Source organism: Marmota flaviventris, chromosome 7 (genome assembly GCF_047511675.1).
Source record: "Marmota flaviventris isolate mMarFla1 chromosome 7, mMarFla1.hap1, whole genome shotgun sequence".
In the NCBI taxonomy this organism is placed as follows: Eukaryota; Metazoa; Chordata; class Mammalia; order Rodentia; family Sciuridae; genus Marmota; species Marmota flaviventris.
The window spans coordinates 119,206,535-119,220,476 of NC_092504.1; the positions used below are offsets into that span (position 1 = coordinate 119,206,535).

At 38.2% G+C, this 13,942-nt stretch overlaps 1 protein-coding gene across 5 annotated transcripts in view; it reads left to right on the forward strand.

The window, feature by feature from the left end:
* The window catches only part of Lrba (LPS responsive beige-like anchor protein), a 701,372-nt gene that overhangs the window by 92,380 nt on the left and 595,050 nt on the right, over window positions 1-13,942 (forward strand). For all 5 annotated transcript variants that reach the window (XM_071614622.1, XM_071614623.1, XM_071614624.1 and 2 more), the window contains exons 4-8: window positions 2,078-2,173; window positions 4,991-5,112; window positions 5,193-5,319; window positions 5,942-6,061; window positions 7,755-7,901. In XM_071614622.1, coding sequence (XP_071470723.1) covers window positions 2,078-2,173; window positions 4,991-5,112; window positions 5,193-5,319; window positions 5,942-6,061; window positions 7,755-7,901 — 612 coding nt within the window. The remainder of the gene's footprint in view (window positions 1-2,077; window positions 2,174-4,990; window positions 5,113-5,192; window positions 5,320-5,941; window positions 6,062-7,754; window positions 7,902-13,942) is intronic.

Consider the following 13,942-nt stretch of genomic DNA (forward strand, 5'->3'; position numbering starts at 1 on the left):
GCCTCTCAGCCGGCGGCTGCTCCTCTTCTGCCGGTGGGTCGCAGGCCCGCCTACCTTGCAGGAGTGATTGGAAGCTCTGTCCCGCCGCGGGCCACTGGGCCTTTTCTGTCTGTGGTCACCCTTCCCCTACCTGGCAGGCGAGGGGGGTGGGGGGCGGCTCTGCCCCTCAGCAGGCCGCTGGGCCCGCTCTGTGTTTGGTCACAGTTCCCTCTACTATGCCGGCGCAGGGGGAGGGGGCGGCTCAGCCTCTCAGCAGCCGGCTGCTCCTCTTCTGCCAGTGGGTCGCAGGCCCGCCTACCTTGCAGGAGTGATTGGAAGCTCTGTCCCGCCGCGGGCCACTGGGCCTTTTCTGTCGGTGGTCACCCTTCCCCTACCTGGCAGGCGAGGGGGGTGGGGGGCGGCTCTGCCCCTCAGCAGGCCGCTGGGCCTGCTCTGTGATTGGTCCCAGTTCCCTCTACTATGCCAGCGCAGGGGGAGGGGGCGGCTCAGCCTCTCAGCAGGCGGCTGCTCCTCTTCTGCCAGTGGGTCGCAGGCCCGCCTACCTAGCAGGAGTGATTGGAAGCTCTGTCCCGCCCTGGGCCACTGGGCCTTTTCTGTCGGTGGTCACCCTTCCCCTACCTGGCAGGCGAGGGGGGTGGGGGGCGGCTCTGCCCCTCAGCAGGCTGCTGGGCCTGCTCTGTGTTTGGTCCCAGTTCTCTCTACTATGCCGGCGCAGGGGGAGGGGGCGGCTCAGCCTCTCAGCAGGCGACTGCTCCTCTTCTGCCGGTTGGTCGCAGGCCCGCCTACCTTGCAGGAGTGATTGGAAGCTCTGTCCCGCCGCGGGCCACTGGGCCTTTTCCGTCGGTGGTCACCCTTCCCCTACCTGGCAGGCGAGGGGGGTGGGGGGCGGCTCTGCCCCTCAGCAGGCCGCTGGGCCTGCTCTGTCTTTGGTCCCAGTTCCCTCTACTATGCTGGTGCAGGGGGAGGGGGCGGCTCAGCCTCTCAGCAGGCGGCTGCTCCTCTTCTGCCAGTGGGTCGCAGGCCCGCCTACCTTGCAGGAGTGATTGGAAGCTCTGTCCCGCCCTGAGCCACTGGGCCTTTTCTGTTGGTGGTCACCCTTCCCCTACTTGGCAGGCGAGGGGGGTGGGGGGCGGCTCTGCCCCTCAGCAGGCTGCTGGGCCTGCTCTGTGTTTGGTCCCAGTTCTCTCTACTATGCCGGCGCAGGGGGAGGGGGCGGCTCAGCCTCTCAGCAGGCGACTGCTCCTCTTCTGCCGGTTGGTCGCAGGCCCGCCTACCTTGCAGGAGTGATTGGAAGCTCTGTCCCGCCGCGGGCCACTGGGCCTTTTCCGTCGGTGGTCACCCTTCCCCTACCTGGCAGGCGAGGGGGGTGGGGGGCGGCTCTGCCCCTCAGCAGGCCGCTGGGCCTGCTCTGTCTTTGGTCCCAGTTCCCTCTACTATGCTGGTGCAGGGGGAGGGGGCGGCTCAGCCTCTCAGCAGGCGGCTGCTCCTCTTCTGCCAGTGGGTCGCAGGCCCGCCTACCTTGCAGGAGTGATTGGAAGCTCTGTCCCGCCGCGGGCCACTGGGCCTTTTCCGTCGGTGGTCACCCTTCCCCTACCTGGCAGGCGAGGGGGGTGGGGGGCGGCTCTGCCCCTCAGCAGGCCGCTGGGCCTGCTCTGTCTTTGGTCCCAGTTCCCTCTACTATGCTGGTGCAGGGGGAGGGGGCGGCTCAGCCTCTCAGCAGGCGACTGCTCCTCTTCTGCCGGTGGGTCGCAGGCCCGCCTACCTTGCAGGAGTGATTGGAAGCTCTCTGAAGTTTGTATTTTTAAAAGATAACTTTTGCTGCAATCTGATGAGTTTCAAGTATTAAATAATATTGTCTCATATTTATTGAATACCTAATATGTTCTATAATGTTAGAAAAAATGGCATAGAGTGCATTCTTTCTTTAAGATAGTTGAAAAAAACTTGTTTGGTTATTGTATATGCTTTTCAGCTTATAGCATTATTTGTTTTTTCTTGTGTATGTTAAAGCATAACTATATGTGTTTTTGTTTTATGCTGAATAAAGTGGATAATGAATTGTTAACTATTTTCATAGCCTCCACATGCTGGAAAGTTGCTGTCTGTGTTAAAGCATATGCCTCAGAAGTATGGTCCTGATGCCTTTTTCAACTTTCCAGGAAAGAGTGCTGCAGTAAGTAAATATTAATGAGACAGTCACTTGAAGTTCTCCTTTCCTTTGCTTCTTAAAAGTACAACAGGGTGTTCCTGAAACACCCTGTCCTGACAGGCTCTGTTTTAGGTAGAAGCTTCTTTGTGGGAGCTAACTTAATCGTTAAGACAATTAGTGTGTTTCTTTTTCCTGTTTTAGAGGTGAAGAAATAGATGTTTAAAGCAGTTAAGAAAGTTACCCACTCAAACTTGGGTCAGTAATGGAGTAAGAACCTAATTCTTTTGAACATAGCTATGTTGTCTATGAATTTATCTCTGCATTTTTAAGTAGCTGTTTGTCACATTCTGTCTTTTTGAAAATCTTTTTCTAGCCTGAAATTTCCCTGCCCCTGTTTCTTTTGCCTCTATTATATAGAATAGAGTAACTTTTTGAAACTTTCTAGGCAAGTTTTCCTGAATTCTGAATTTCTAATTATGTTGGTCTCAACATTCTTACCAGCTGTTAATAATACAATCATGTATAGCAATAATAGCTATAATACAGTTTCAGAGTGTTATAGGAGCATATTATGTATCATATAATGTTGTTTATGGAAATTAAAAAAATCTCACCATTACATTGGTCAGTCTGTAAGCAAAATACATTTTTTAAAAAAATATACTTCAGTCTGTTCTTTTTTGTCCTTATCATTCACTCATTTTTTACTTTGGTTCTCATAAAATCTTGTGGGCTTGTTAGAACCTATGTAGCCAGGCAATATTTGCAGGAAGATTAATAAATAAATAAATACATACATACATACATACATACATACGTACGTACATACATACATACTTAGCATTATATTCTTCAGCTCCATCCATTTATCTGCAAATGCCTTGATTTTATTCTCCTTTAATGATATATATATATATATATATATATCATTATCAATCAATCTCTCTCAATGTTTCCCTATATATTCGTCTACTGAAAGGCATCTGGATTGGTTCCACAATTTAGCTATTGTGAATTGTGCTGTTATAAACATTAATATAGCTGTTTCCCTGTAGTATGCTGTTTGAAGTCCTTTGGGTATAGACCGAGGAGTGAGATAGCTGGGTCAAATGGTGGTTCTATTCCAACTTTTCCAAGGAATCTTCATACTGCTTTCCATATTGGCTATAGCAATTTGCAGTCCCACCAGCAATGTATGAGTGTGCCTTTTCCCCCACATCCTCACCAACATTTATTGTTGTTTCTATTCTTGATAGCTGTCATTCTGACTTGAGTGAGGTGAAATCTTATCTTTCATTTGCATTTCTCTAATTGCTAGAGATGCTGAACATTTTTTCATATTATTGGTTGATTGTATATCCTCTTTTGATACTAGACAAAGGCACCAAAAACATACATTGGAGAAAAGATAGCCTCTTAAACAAATGGTGCTGGGAAAACTGGAAATCCACATGTAACAAAATGAAATTAAACCTCTATCTCTTACCATGCACAAAACTCAAATCAAAGTGGATCAAGGACCTAGGAATTAAACCAGAGACCTTGTGCCTAATGGAAGAAAAAGTAGGCCCAAATCTCCATCATGTGGGATTAGGCCCCAACTTCCTTAATAAGACTCCTATACCGGGAGAATTGAAACCAAGAATCAATAAATGGGATGGATTCAAATTACAAAGCTTCTTCTCAGCAAAAGAAACAATCAGTGAGGTGAATAGAGAGCCTACAGAATGGGAGCAAATCTTTACCACAAGCACATCAGATAGAGCACCAATCTCTATAATATATAAAGCACTCAGAAACTTTAACACCAAAAAAACAAATAGCCCAATCAATAAGTAGGCCAAGGAACTGAACAGATAAATATATATCTTGAAAGGACACTTGGGATATTTGAATGTTGTATACATAATACGTGACTTTCTTTGAAAACTTTTATTGCTCCCGTTTTCTTCCTTTACATTTTTTCCTTAAAGGCATTTTAGATTTGAAATTTTACTGAATAAATTTTTACTATGTTGGCATTAAACCTAAAATTATTTGCCTCTTAGGTGAAAAAGTATTCTTGGGTGATTTACTTTTTATCATTCATTCATTCATGCACATATGTGTGGGGACCCAAACCAGGGCCTCAAACATGCTAGGCAAGCACTCTACCACTGAGCTATACTCCCAGTCCTGTTCTTATTTATTTTTTAAAATAATTTTTTATTTGTAGATGGACAAAATACCTTAATTTTATTTATTTATTTTTAAGTGGTGCTGAGTATTGAATCCAGTGTCTCGTATGTGCTAGGCAAGTGCTCTACCGCTAAGCTTCAACCCCAGTCTGTATTTTTTTTTAATGTACTATGTTATGATTTTAGTATTTAGAGTTCTCTGAGATTGTAATATGTTCATTCTATTTACTTATATTTGTCTTGAGAAGTAGGGCATTTCAGCTGAATATGATTATGATATCATTTCTTATGAATATGATATAGTTACTTATATCTTTTAATTGGAGTTGCTTGGGGTATGTTTATTGTAAAAAGTGAAGAAGACAATGTTTGTATGTTCAGCAGGTTGCCATTAATATGGATCTGGGAAAATTGAAATGGTATAAAGAGTCTTCTCTCAGATATTTTAATCATGGCATAAAGTAATATGATATAGTAGAAAAAATATGTAGTAAAAATATACATAGTAGAATTTATATATAGTAAGAATATGCATATAGAAGAAATATGTATAGTATAAACATATGTATGTGGAAAACACATATAACATATATAGTCTCATTTTCATGATTTCAATAATAAGGTTATTCATGCAAGTCAGTAACTTAAAGTTTCTTTCGTTTAGGCTATTGCATTACCTCCTATAGCCAAGTGGCCATACCAGAATGGTTTTACATTTCATACCTGGCTTAGAATGGATCCTGTAAATAACATCAATGTTGATAAGGATAAACCATATTTGTATTGGTATGTATTTCTGTAATTGATTAGTGTTCACTTTAAAAATGAGAATATTTACAGGTAAAATAAAAACTTATTCTTCATAGTTTCAGAACCAGTAAAGGTCTTGGATATTCTGCTCATTTTGTTGGAGGCTGTTTGATTATAACATCAATAAAGTCAAAAGGAAAAGGCTTTCAACACTGTGTGAAGTTTGATTTCAAGCCACAAAAGGTATGTGATCTTCTGAGTCATAGTTAACTGGGAGCTTTCAGAATGCTCTGTGTTAGTGACTGTCACAGAATACAGTATGGCAATTCTCAACTCTTTATGCTCTTTCAAAATAGTAATTATGAATCACTGTAAAAGTGTTAACCTGTTTGATTTGGATCATGAAAAGATCAGATATATAGTTATTATAGAATTTAAGGGAAATCCAAAGAGAAAATATTAATGGCAGTTATTTTAGTAGTGCAAATTTAAGATATTTTCTTTTGTACCTTAAAATTTAGAGATTAATAAGTGCTTCATCAACACAATGTGTAGCTAGATAGATAGGCAGATAGATAAGGCAAATATGTGAAAATGAAAGAGGGTATTTGTACTAGATATTTAGGTTTTATGGTTGTACATTTGAAAATTTCCATAATAAAAAGCTGGAAAAATTACTTAGCGATAAAGTTCTTATCAGGTGAGAGCCTCCCTGAATAAATGTTGTTCATGGAACTTGTATATTGGATTTAGTAAAAATAGTCTTATTTTATTTTTAGGTTTAGTTGAAATTTACCATGTTTTATTTATGAATATGGTTTTATTATTGGGAGAATCATTATTTTTAACTTTTTTGCTTATTCAGTGGTATATGGTAACTATAGTGCACATTTATAATCGGTGGAAGAACAGTGAGCTTCGATGTTATGTGAATGGTGAGCTTGCTTCCTATGGAGAGATAACATGGCTTGTCAACACCAGTGATGTAAGTGATTTCGAAACACTGCAGTGAAAAAAATTATTTTCAAAGGATGAAATCTTCAAACTAAAAGAAGTTTTAAAACTTGAATATAAAATTTGGAATATTTTAATTTTAATTTTTGTAATCATAATTTGGCTAATTACTTACAGAATAGAACTTGTTAATGTGTCACATATTACTATTTTTATTATAAAATTACAGTTTTTATTATAAAATTATTCTGGATAGAGTAGAGATAAGGGTTTTAGGAGTAGCTATGTCTTAACAGTGTTTGGATCAGTAGTCCATTGATCAAAGTAAATAGGAGCTTAACTACAAGGTTTAGATCATTTTCATAAATGAAGTAGATGATACTTGCCTATAAATTTTATATATAGTTCATAGCTGCTCTTATAACTGTTATAGAATTTTCAGGATTAAAAAAGAGATTCATAGGTTAGAATGAGATTCAAAATGTTCTTATTTGATCCTTAAAAACATTTTTTAAATAGGGAACTTAAAAAAAATAACCTGAGGAAAATGAACACAATAGTCTCTATCATTTTCTCCTCCTTATATATCCTTTATATACATATGTACGTATTACATAACGGCAACCTTAAGAGCTCAGGGTGTTATATCACACAGGCTTAGATTCAAATACCAGCTCTGTCACTTATTGATTCTATGATCTTTTTTTTTCAAGTTGTAGATGGACATAATTGCCTTTATTTTATTTATTTTTATGTGGTGCTGAGGATCAAACGTAGTGCCTCACACATTCTATAGCAAGTGCTCTACCACTTAGCCACAATCCCAGCCCCAATTGTATGATCTTACTTGACCTTAGTATTTTTACACCTCAAAATGGGCATAAAATAGTATGTATACTAGAAGATTGTTATGATGATTAAATGAAATAATGCTCATAAATATTAGCTGAGTGCTTTGTAAAGGATGAGTACTCAATAAATTTTAATGATATTTCTCTTTTTTTTTAGAGAGAGAATTTTTTAATATTTATTTTTTAGTTTTCAGTGGACACAACATCTTTATTTTTTAATTTTTTTAATGTGGTACTGAGGATTGAACCCAGCGCCCTGCGCATGCCAGGCGAGCGTGTTAGCGCTTGAGCCACATCCCCAGCCCAATATTTCTCTTTTTTAATCTGAAAACATTCACAAAGAAAAGGCCAATTCAGGGGCTGGGATTGTGGCTCAACGTTAGAGCGCTCGCCTAGCACGTGTGAGGTGCTGGGTTCGATCCTCAGCACCACATAAAAATAGATACATAAAATAAAGGTATTGTGCCCAACTACAATTAACAAATCAATAAATAATTTAAAAAAGCGCCAATTCAATAAGTTTAAACCTGTTTCATTATTTTCCTCCTTGTGTCAAAGACTGCTCTTTTGTCTGGACTTTGGCTGCCCAATTATGAAACTTCAGAGCCATAATGGTTTCTCTGACTCATTTACTTCTTCTTTGTCATAAAGTTGTATTTATTATACTTCAGAAAACTTATGTTATATTCTTTTCCATGGTGTCTTTTCTGATCTCCATGAAAAAGGGGAATGAATGAAATGAAATGCTAAATTAATTATTTTATTATATTCAGATATAGCTTAGAATAGACAAAACATTTATACCAATATAGGTTTTGTTATTCCTGGAGGATGTAATTTTTCATTTAATAAAATCTCTGCTTTCTTTCATAGACATTTGACAAATGTTTCCTGGGCTCGTCAGAAACAGCAGATGCTAACAGAGTGTTCTGTGGTCAGATGACTGCAGTTTACCTTTTCAGTGATGCTCTTAATGCAGCTCAGATTTTTGCTATTTATCAGTTAGGCCTGGGATACAAGGTACTTCACTTTCTGTTCATTGCATAACAGCTGTTATATGGACTTGATTTGAAGGTGAATTATGCATGAGAACATTTACCTTAATTAACCAAACTATATGTCAGGGTAAATGGGACTACTATTGGGAAGTCACGGGGGTCAGCAGGGTACTTTGCATTTTTGAGAGAAATGCAGTGTGTTTGACCGTAGTGGGGCACTGTGCAAAAACTGCTAGTTCAAGTTTCAGTTTTACTGAATTCTGCATTTCTTTCGATGCTGACATTAAAAAAAAAAAAAAAAAAACAAAAAAACAAAAAACTGACACAATTATACATATTTATGGGGTATTTTGTGGTGTTTACACACACACACATAATCTCTAACTCTTCTCAGTTCTTTCTGATAAAAACATTCAAAAACCTTTCTGCTAGCTTTTTTGAAATGTATAGTACATTATCATTAATAGTGGTTACCTTACTTTTCAATAGCACACTGAACTTCTTTCTCCTGTCACATTGTACCCGTTGATCAATCTTTCCCCATCTCTTCTTCCCCTATTCTCCCCAGCCTGTGACAATCATAATTTTAACTCTCAACATCTTAGAGATTATCTTCTTTAGATTCCACTTATGAATGAGATTATGCAGTACATTGTCTTTCTGTGCCAAATTTCACTTAATGTATATCCTCCAGTCTTCTCCATGTTGTCATAAATGATAGAACTTTATCTTTTCTTTAATAACTGAATAGTATTCCATTATTTATATTATATTTTCTTTTTCCATTCATATAGTAATGGGGTACTTAGTTGTTTCTATTTCATGAATTTTACTATAATAAACATGGGAGAACAGATGTCTGTTTGACATACTGATTTCATTTCCTTTGGATGTACACCCAGGAGTGGGATTGCTGGATTGTATGATAGTTTTATTTTTAATTTTTGGAGGAAGCTATAGTGTTTTCCACAATGGTTGTACGAATTTATATTTCTACCAGCAGTGTGTGTGAGGGTTCCCTTTTCTCTACATCTGTACCAATACTTGATATCTTTTGTCTTTTTGATAACAGCCATTCTTACTGGATGAAGGTGATAGTTCATTGTGGTTCTAATTTGCATTTGCCCAATGACTAGTGGTGTAGACCATTTTTCATATACCAGTTTTTTATTTGTATATCTTTTGAAAAGTGTCTGTTTAGGTCTGTTGTCAATTTTTCGATTGTTTTTCTTACTGTTGAGTTATTTCGTGTTCTTTACGTATTCTGGCTATGAACCCATGCTAATTGTGTATAGTTTGCAAATATTTTCTTCCATTCTGTAGGTTGTCTCTTTATTATTTCCTTTGCCATACAGAAACTTCTCAGTTTAATATTATCTCACTTATCTGTCTTCACTTTTGCGTCCTGTGCTTTTGAGGTCCTCACCTTTTCCAGTCCTGCAATAATGTCACTTTAGCTTTTGGATTTTATTTCCATGGAATGTCTTTTACCATCTCTTCCCCTTTAGTCTATACATATCCTTAGATATCCTTAGCTTTGCTTGATACAGTATTATTGGTTGGCATTTTTTTTCCTTCTGCACTGACTATCTCATTCCACTCTTTCCTGACCTATTATACTTTTGTTGAGAAGTCTATTTCAGGAACTGCAGTACTCTTGTATGTTACTTGTTTCTTTTCTCTTGATGTTTTGAGAATCTTCTTTGTATTTAAACTTTGAGAGCTTGATTACAGTATATTTTAATATACAATATTTAGTATATTAAATATATTAAATAATATATTAAAATAGAATATTTTAATATACTAAATAGTATATTAAAATATAGAATATTAAAATATAGAGTATTTTAATATACTATATTTTTAATATAGTATATTAAATCTTTTAAAAAATATTTATTTTTTAGTTGTAGTTGGACACAGTACATTTATTTTATTTTTTTATTTTTATGTGGTGCTGAGGATCGAACCCAGGGCCTCACATGTGCTAGGCAAGCGCTCTACTGCTGAGTCACAACCCCAGCCACGAGTTGAATCTTTGATATATTTTTTTAAAACTCACTTTTTTAAACGTGGTGCTGAGGATTGAACCTAGTTTCTCACATGTGATAGGCAAGTGCTCTACCACTGAGCTACCCCCAGCCTGAATCTTTGATATTCTTGTACTTGGATACCTATATCATTTTCTAGGTTTGAAACAATTCCCATTATTATTTCTTTAAATAAACTTTCTACTTCTTTGACATTTGCAAGTTCATCTTGAACCTAAATTACTTGAATATTTGCTTTCTTTATTCCTCTCCATTCTTTTTTTAAAATTTCCTATGTGTTTTGAAATAGATTGTCTTCAAGCCCACAGACTCTTCCCTGTGTTTTCGATTTATGCTGCTATGATATCTTGTATTGCTTTTTTATTCCACTTAGTGTACTTTTCAGCTAAAGGATATGATTTTTTAATATCACTTTAATCTCTCTTTTAGTTTTCTCTGATAAAGTACCGAGTTGTTCTTCAGTGTTTTAAAAAAATTTGTTTTATTTGTAGATAGGCACAATATTTCTATTTTGTTTATTTTTATGTGGTGTTGAGAATTGAACCCAGTGCCTCACACCTGCTGGGCAAGTGCTCTATCACTAAGGCATAACCCCAGCCCTGTTTCCTTTAAAAAAAAAAAAAAAGTATATACATATATGTATGTGTGTGTGTGTGTGTGTGTATTACAGTAAATGGACACAGTACCTTTATTTTATTTATTTTTATGTGGTGCTGAGGATCAAACCCAGTGCCTCACATGTTTGTTCCTGGCTAGTGCTCCACCACTGAGCTACAACCCCAGCCCCTCTATTTTCTTGAGGTTCCTTAAAATAACCATTTTTATTCTCTATCCTAGACTTCATACCTATTGATTGCTTTATGATCAGTTTTTGGTACCTTATTTTGTCCAATAGGTGAGGTCGTGGTTTCCTGAAAGTTCTGGATGTTTGTTGGTATACAGTAACATTTGGTCATGGAAAAATTAGATATTTGTTTTTATCTTCATAATGTGACTTTATACCTGTTCTTCCAGAAAGTCTAAGCAGGTTGTTTATTTTTTCCAAGCCTATGACCAATGATGTCATTCTAGTACTAGATGGTGTTCTAAGTTCAGTTTTACTCTGAGTCTAGTGTTGATGTGTTGTGACTATTTCAGCATTAGAGGGTGCCCCAATCTCATGCTTATTGCAAAGCAGTGGCTATTAGTTAGTATGGACTCAGGGAGGACTATAAAGAGTAGTCTATTCTTTCATATCTCAGCCTGGGCCAGGTGTAGTCCAGACACCTTGTCCGTAGTCACTGGCTCATGGTCAGGTTCCATGGAATTTGCCTCACACTGGACTTTGCTGTGGAGGGACTGGTTCCGGTGCAACTATCTTCCTCTTTTTCCCTCAAGTGGACAGTAATTGTGTTGTATTGCCTGGAATTGGGGGAGGAATGCGCTGGGTTGTCCTGTACTGCAATACTGAATTGTCCCACAGTCTGCTGAGACCAATACAGTTCAGGGACAAGCCCAAGGCTCATCCTGCCATTGCCTGCTTGTGACTATGTATATTCATTGCCTAAGACTATTACAGTCAGCCAGAGGTGATACTGGACAGAATAGAAATTCATTCTATTTGGGCACTGGATCTCTGCCAGGGCTGGTTCAGAGGGTTCTTCTGTGGGCACTGGCCTGGGGACAGGAACCACTGGGACCTGCTTGGCATTGGGTTTCCCTAGTCCAGTACTGAGTTTCAAGCTAAAGTTCTACACTTAATTTCCCTATCCTTTTCCTTAGAGGTTGGTGTCTTTCTCTGGGTTGTACTACTCTTAACTGGTGGAGGGATGATTGGGTAGTTCCTTAGCCACTAGGTCCAGAGGCTCTCTTCCAGGGAATTAGCTTGAGATCAGGGGCCATGGAGTTCTTCCTGTCATGGTGTTTCATGGTGGCTAGTTGGTACTGGGTTCTAAATCTAAGGCTTATACTTTATTCCTTCTCCTTACTCCTAGTGAGATCTGCCTCTCTCCACACTGCTTTACTTCCTGAGTTGGGAGAGTGATGATTCTGACATCTCTTTTTTTCCTACCTTCTTTAATGCATCTTTTCTTATTATTATCCTAATATAGTAGTCTTTAAATTTGGTTTGAAGGAGAAATTTAGTGTCTACTATATTCTTTTGGAAACAAAATCAACTTCTTTGAGTTGATCTTCCACTTATCAGTTATATAAAGCATGTACAGCTGGGTATGGTGGCACATGCCTGTAATCCTGACTCCTTGGGAGACTGAGGCTGGAGGATTGCAAGTTTGTGGCCAGTATGGCCAACTTAGCGAGACCCTGTCTCAAAATAAAATAAAAAGAATGAAGATGGAGCTCAGTGATAAAACCTGGTATGTATGAGGCCCTGGGTTCCATCCCCAGCACCACAAAAAGGTTAATTAGTTAATTTTGACAAAAGTTAAAGACTTCAGCAATCAAGACGTAGAATATTTCTATCACTACTGGTGGTTCGATTATGTTCCTTTCCAGTCAGTTCTTTCGCCTGACATATTCCTCTCCCATTGCTGTTAATATGCAACCATCGTTCTTTTTTTTTTTTTTCATTTTAGACTTTTTTCTTAAGGTTTTATGTAAATGGAATCATGTAATATGTGCTTCTGTGAGTTTGTTTCTTTTCAGCATGTTTTTAAGACTTAACCATGTTTTTTCTGTCATTATCTTAAAGTGGAATTGCTAAGCAATATGGTAGCTAAAATTGCTGAAGTATTTTCCAAGGTGATTGTATAATTTTACATTATCTCTGGGCATAGTGGTACATGCCTGTAATACCAGCCACCTTGGAGGCTGAGATAGGAGGATTGCAAGGCTTCAACAACTTAAGGAAGGCCCTATGTCAGAATAAAAAAGAGAAGGGGCTTGTAACACACCCCTGGTTCAATTCTCAGCACTGAAAAGAAAATAAAAAACAAATCAAACAAACAAACAAACAAAAAAAAAAACCACCAGTATTCTCACAAGCAGAGTTTGAGATTTGTACCTGCTATCTGTATCTGTTAATACATGGTATAGTCAGTCTTTGTAATATTAGACATTTGAGTGAATGTGTAGTACTATCTGTGTGTGTGTGTGTGTGTGTGTGTGTGTGTGTATGTGTTTCTTTTAATTTTGAAAATGCTTTGCAGTCCTGGGTGTTGAACCCAAAGCCTCACACATGTGAGGCTAGTGCTCTACCTCTGCACTACATCCCCTGCTCTCATTCTGTTCTTTTTTTTTTTTTTTAATATTTATTTTTTAGCTTTAGGTGGACACAATATCTTTATTTTTTAATTTTTATGTGGTGCTGAGGATCAAACCCAGGGCTTTACGCATGTCAGGTGAGCGCGCTACTACTTGAGCCATATCCCAGCCCTCATTCTGTTCTTAATTTGTATTCTTTTGCTTACTAGATGTACTGACACGCTGGAGATCTTTCTCATTACTTTTTACCTGTTTGTGTATCTTCTCCTGTGAAGTGTATGTTTTGATTTTTTTTCTTATGTATTATAGAATAGCTCTTTTTATCATACACAAGATTTACACATATTTTTCCTGAGTGTGTGTGTTGATTTTTTGTTTTGTTAATATGGCTGTTGGAGAGTAAAGCATTTGATTTTTATGAATTACATGTTGTCGATTTCTTCTGTTATAATACTTTTTGTCTACATGAAAATATTTGAGTACTTCAATACTGGAAATATTTTTTCATGTTTTCTTTTGAGTTTTATGATTTTAGCATTCATCTTTCAGTTTATGATCCATTTTGAATGAATTTTTGTGTATGGTGCATAGTAAGGATCAAAGTTCATTTTTTTTCATATATCATGGTCTGAATATATTTGTCTTCTCAAAATTCATATGTTTAAACCTAACTCCCAAGGTGATACATCTTAAGAGGCAGAACCTTTGAGAAGTTCCTTACTCACAAGGGCTCCATTTCTGTTTTAGGAAAGGAATTAGTGTCCCCATAAAAGAGTTTATCTAGGGGAGCTGGAGATGTGGCTCAGTG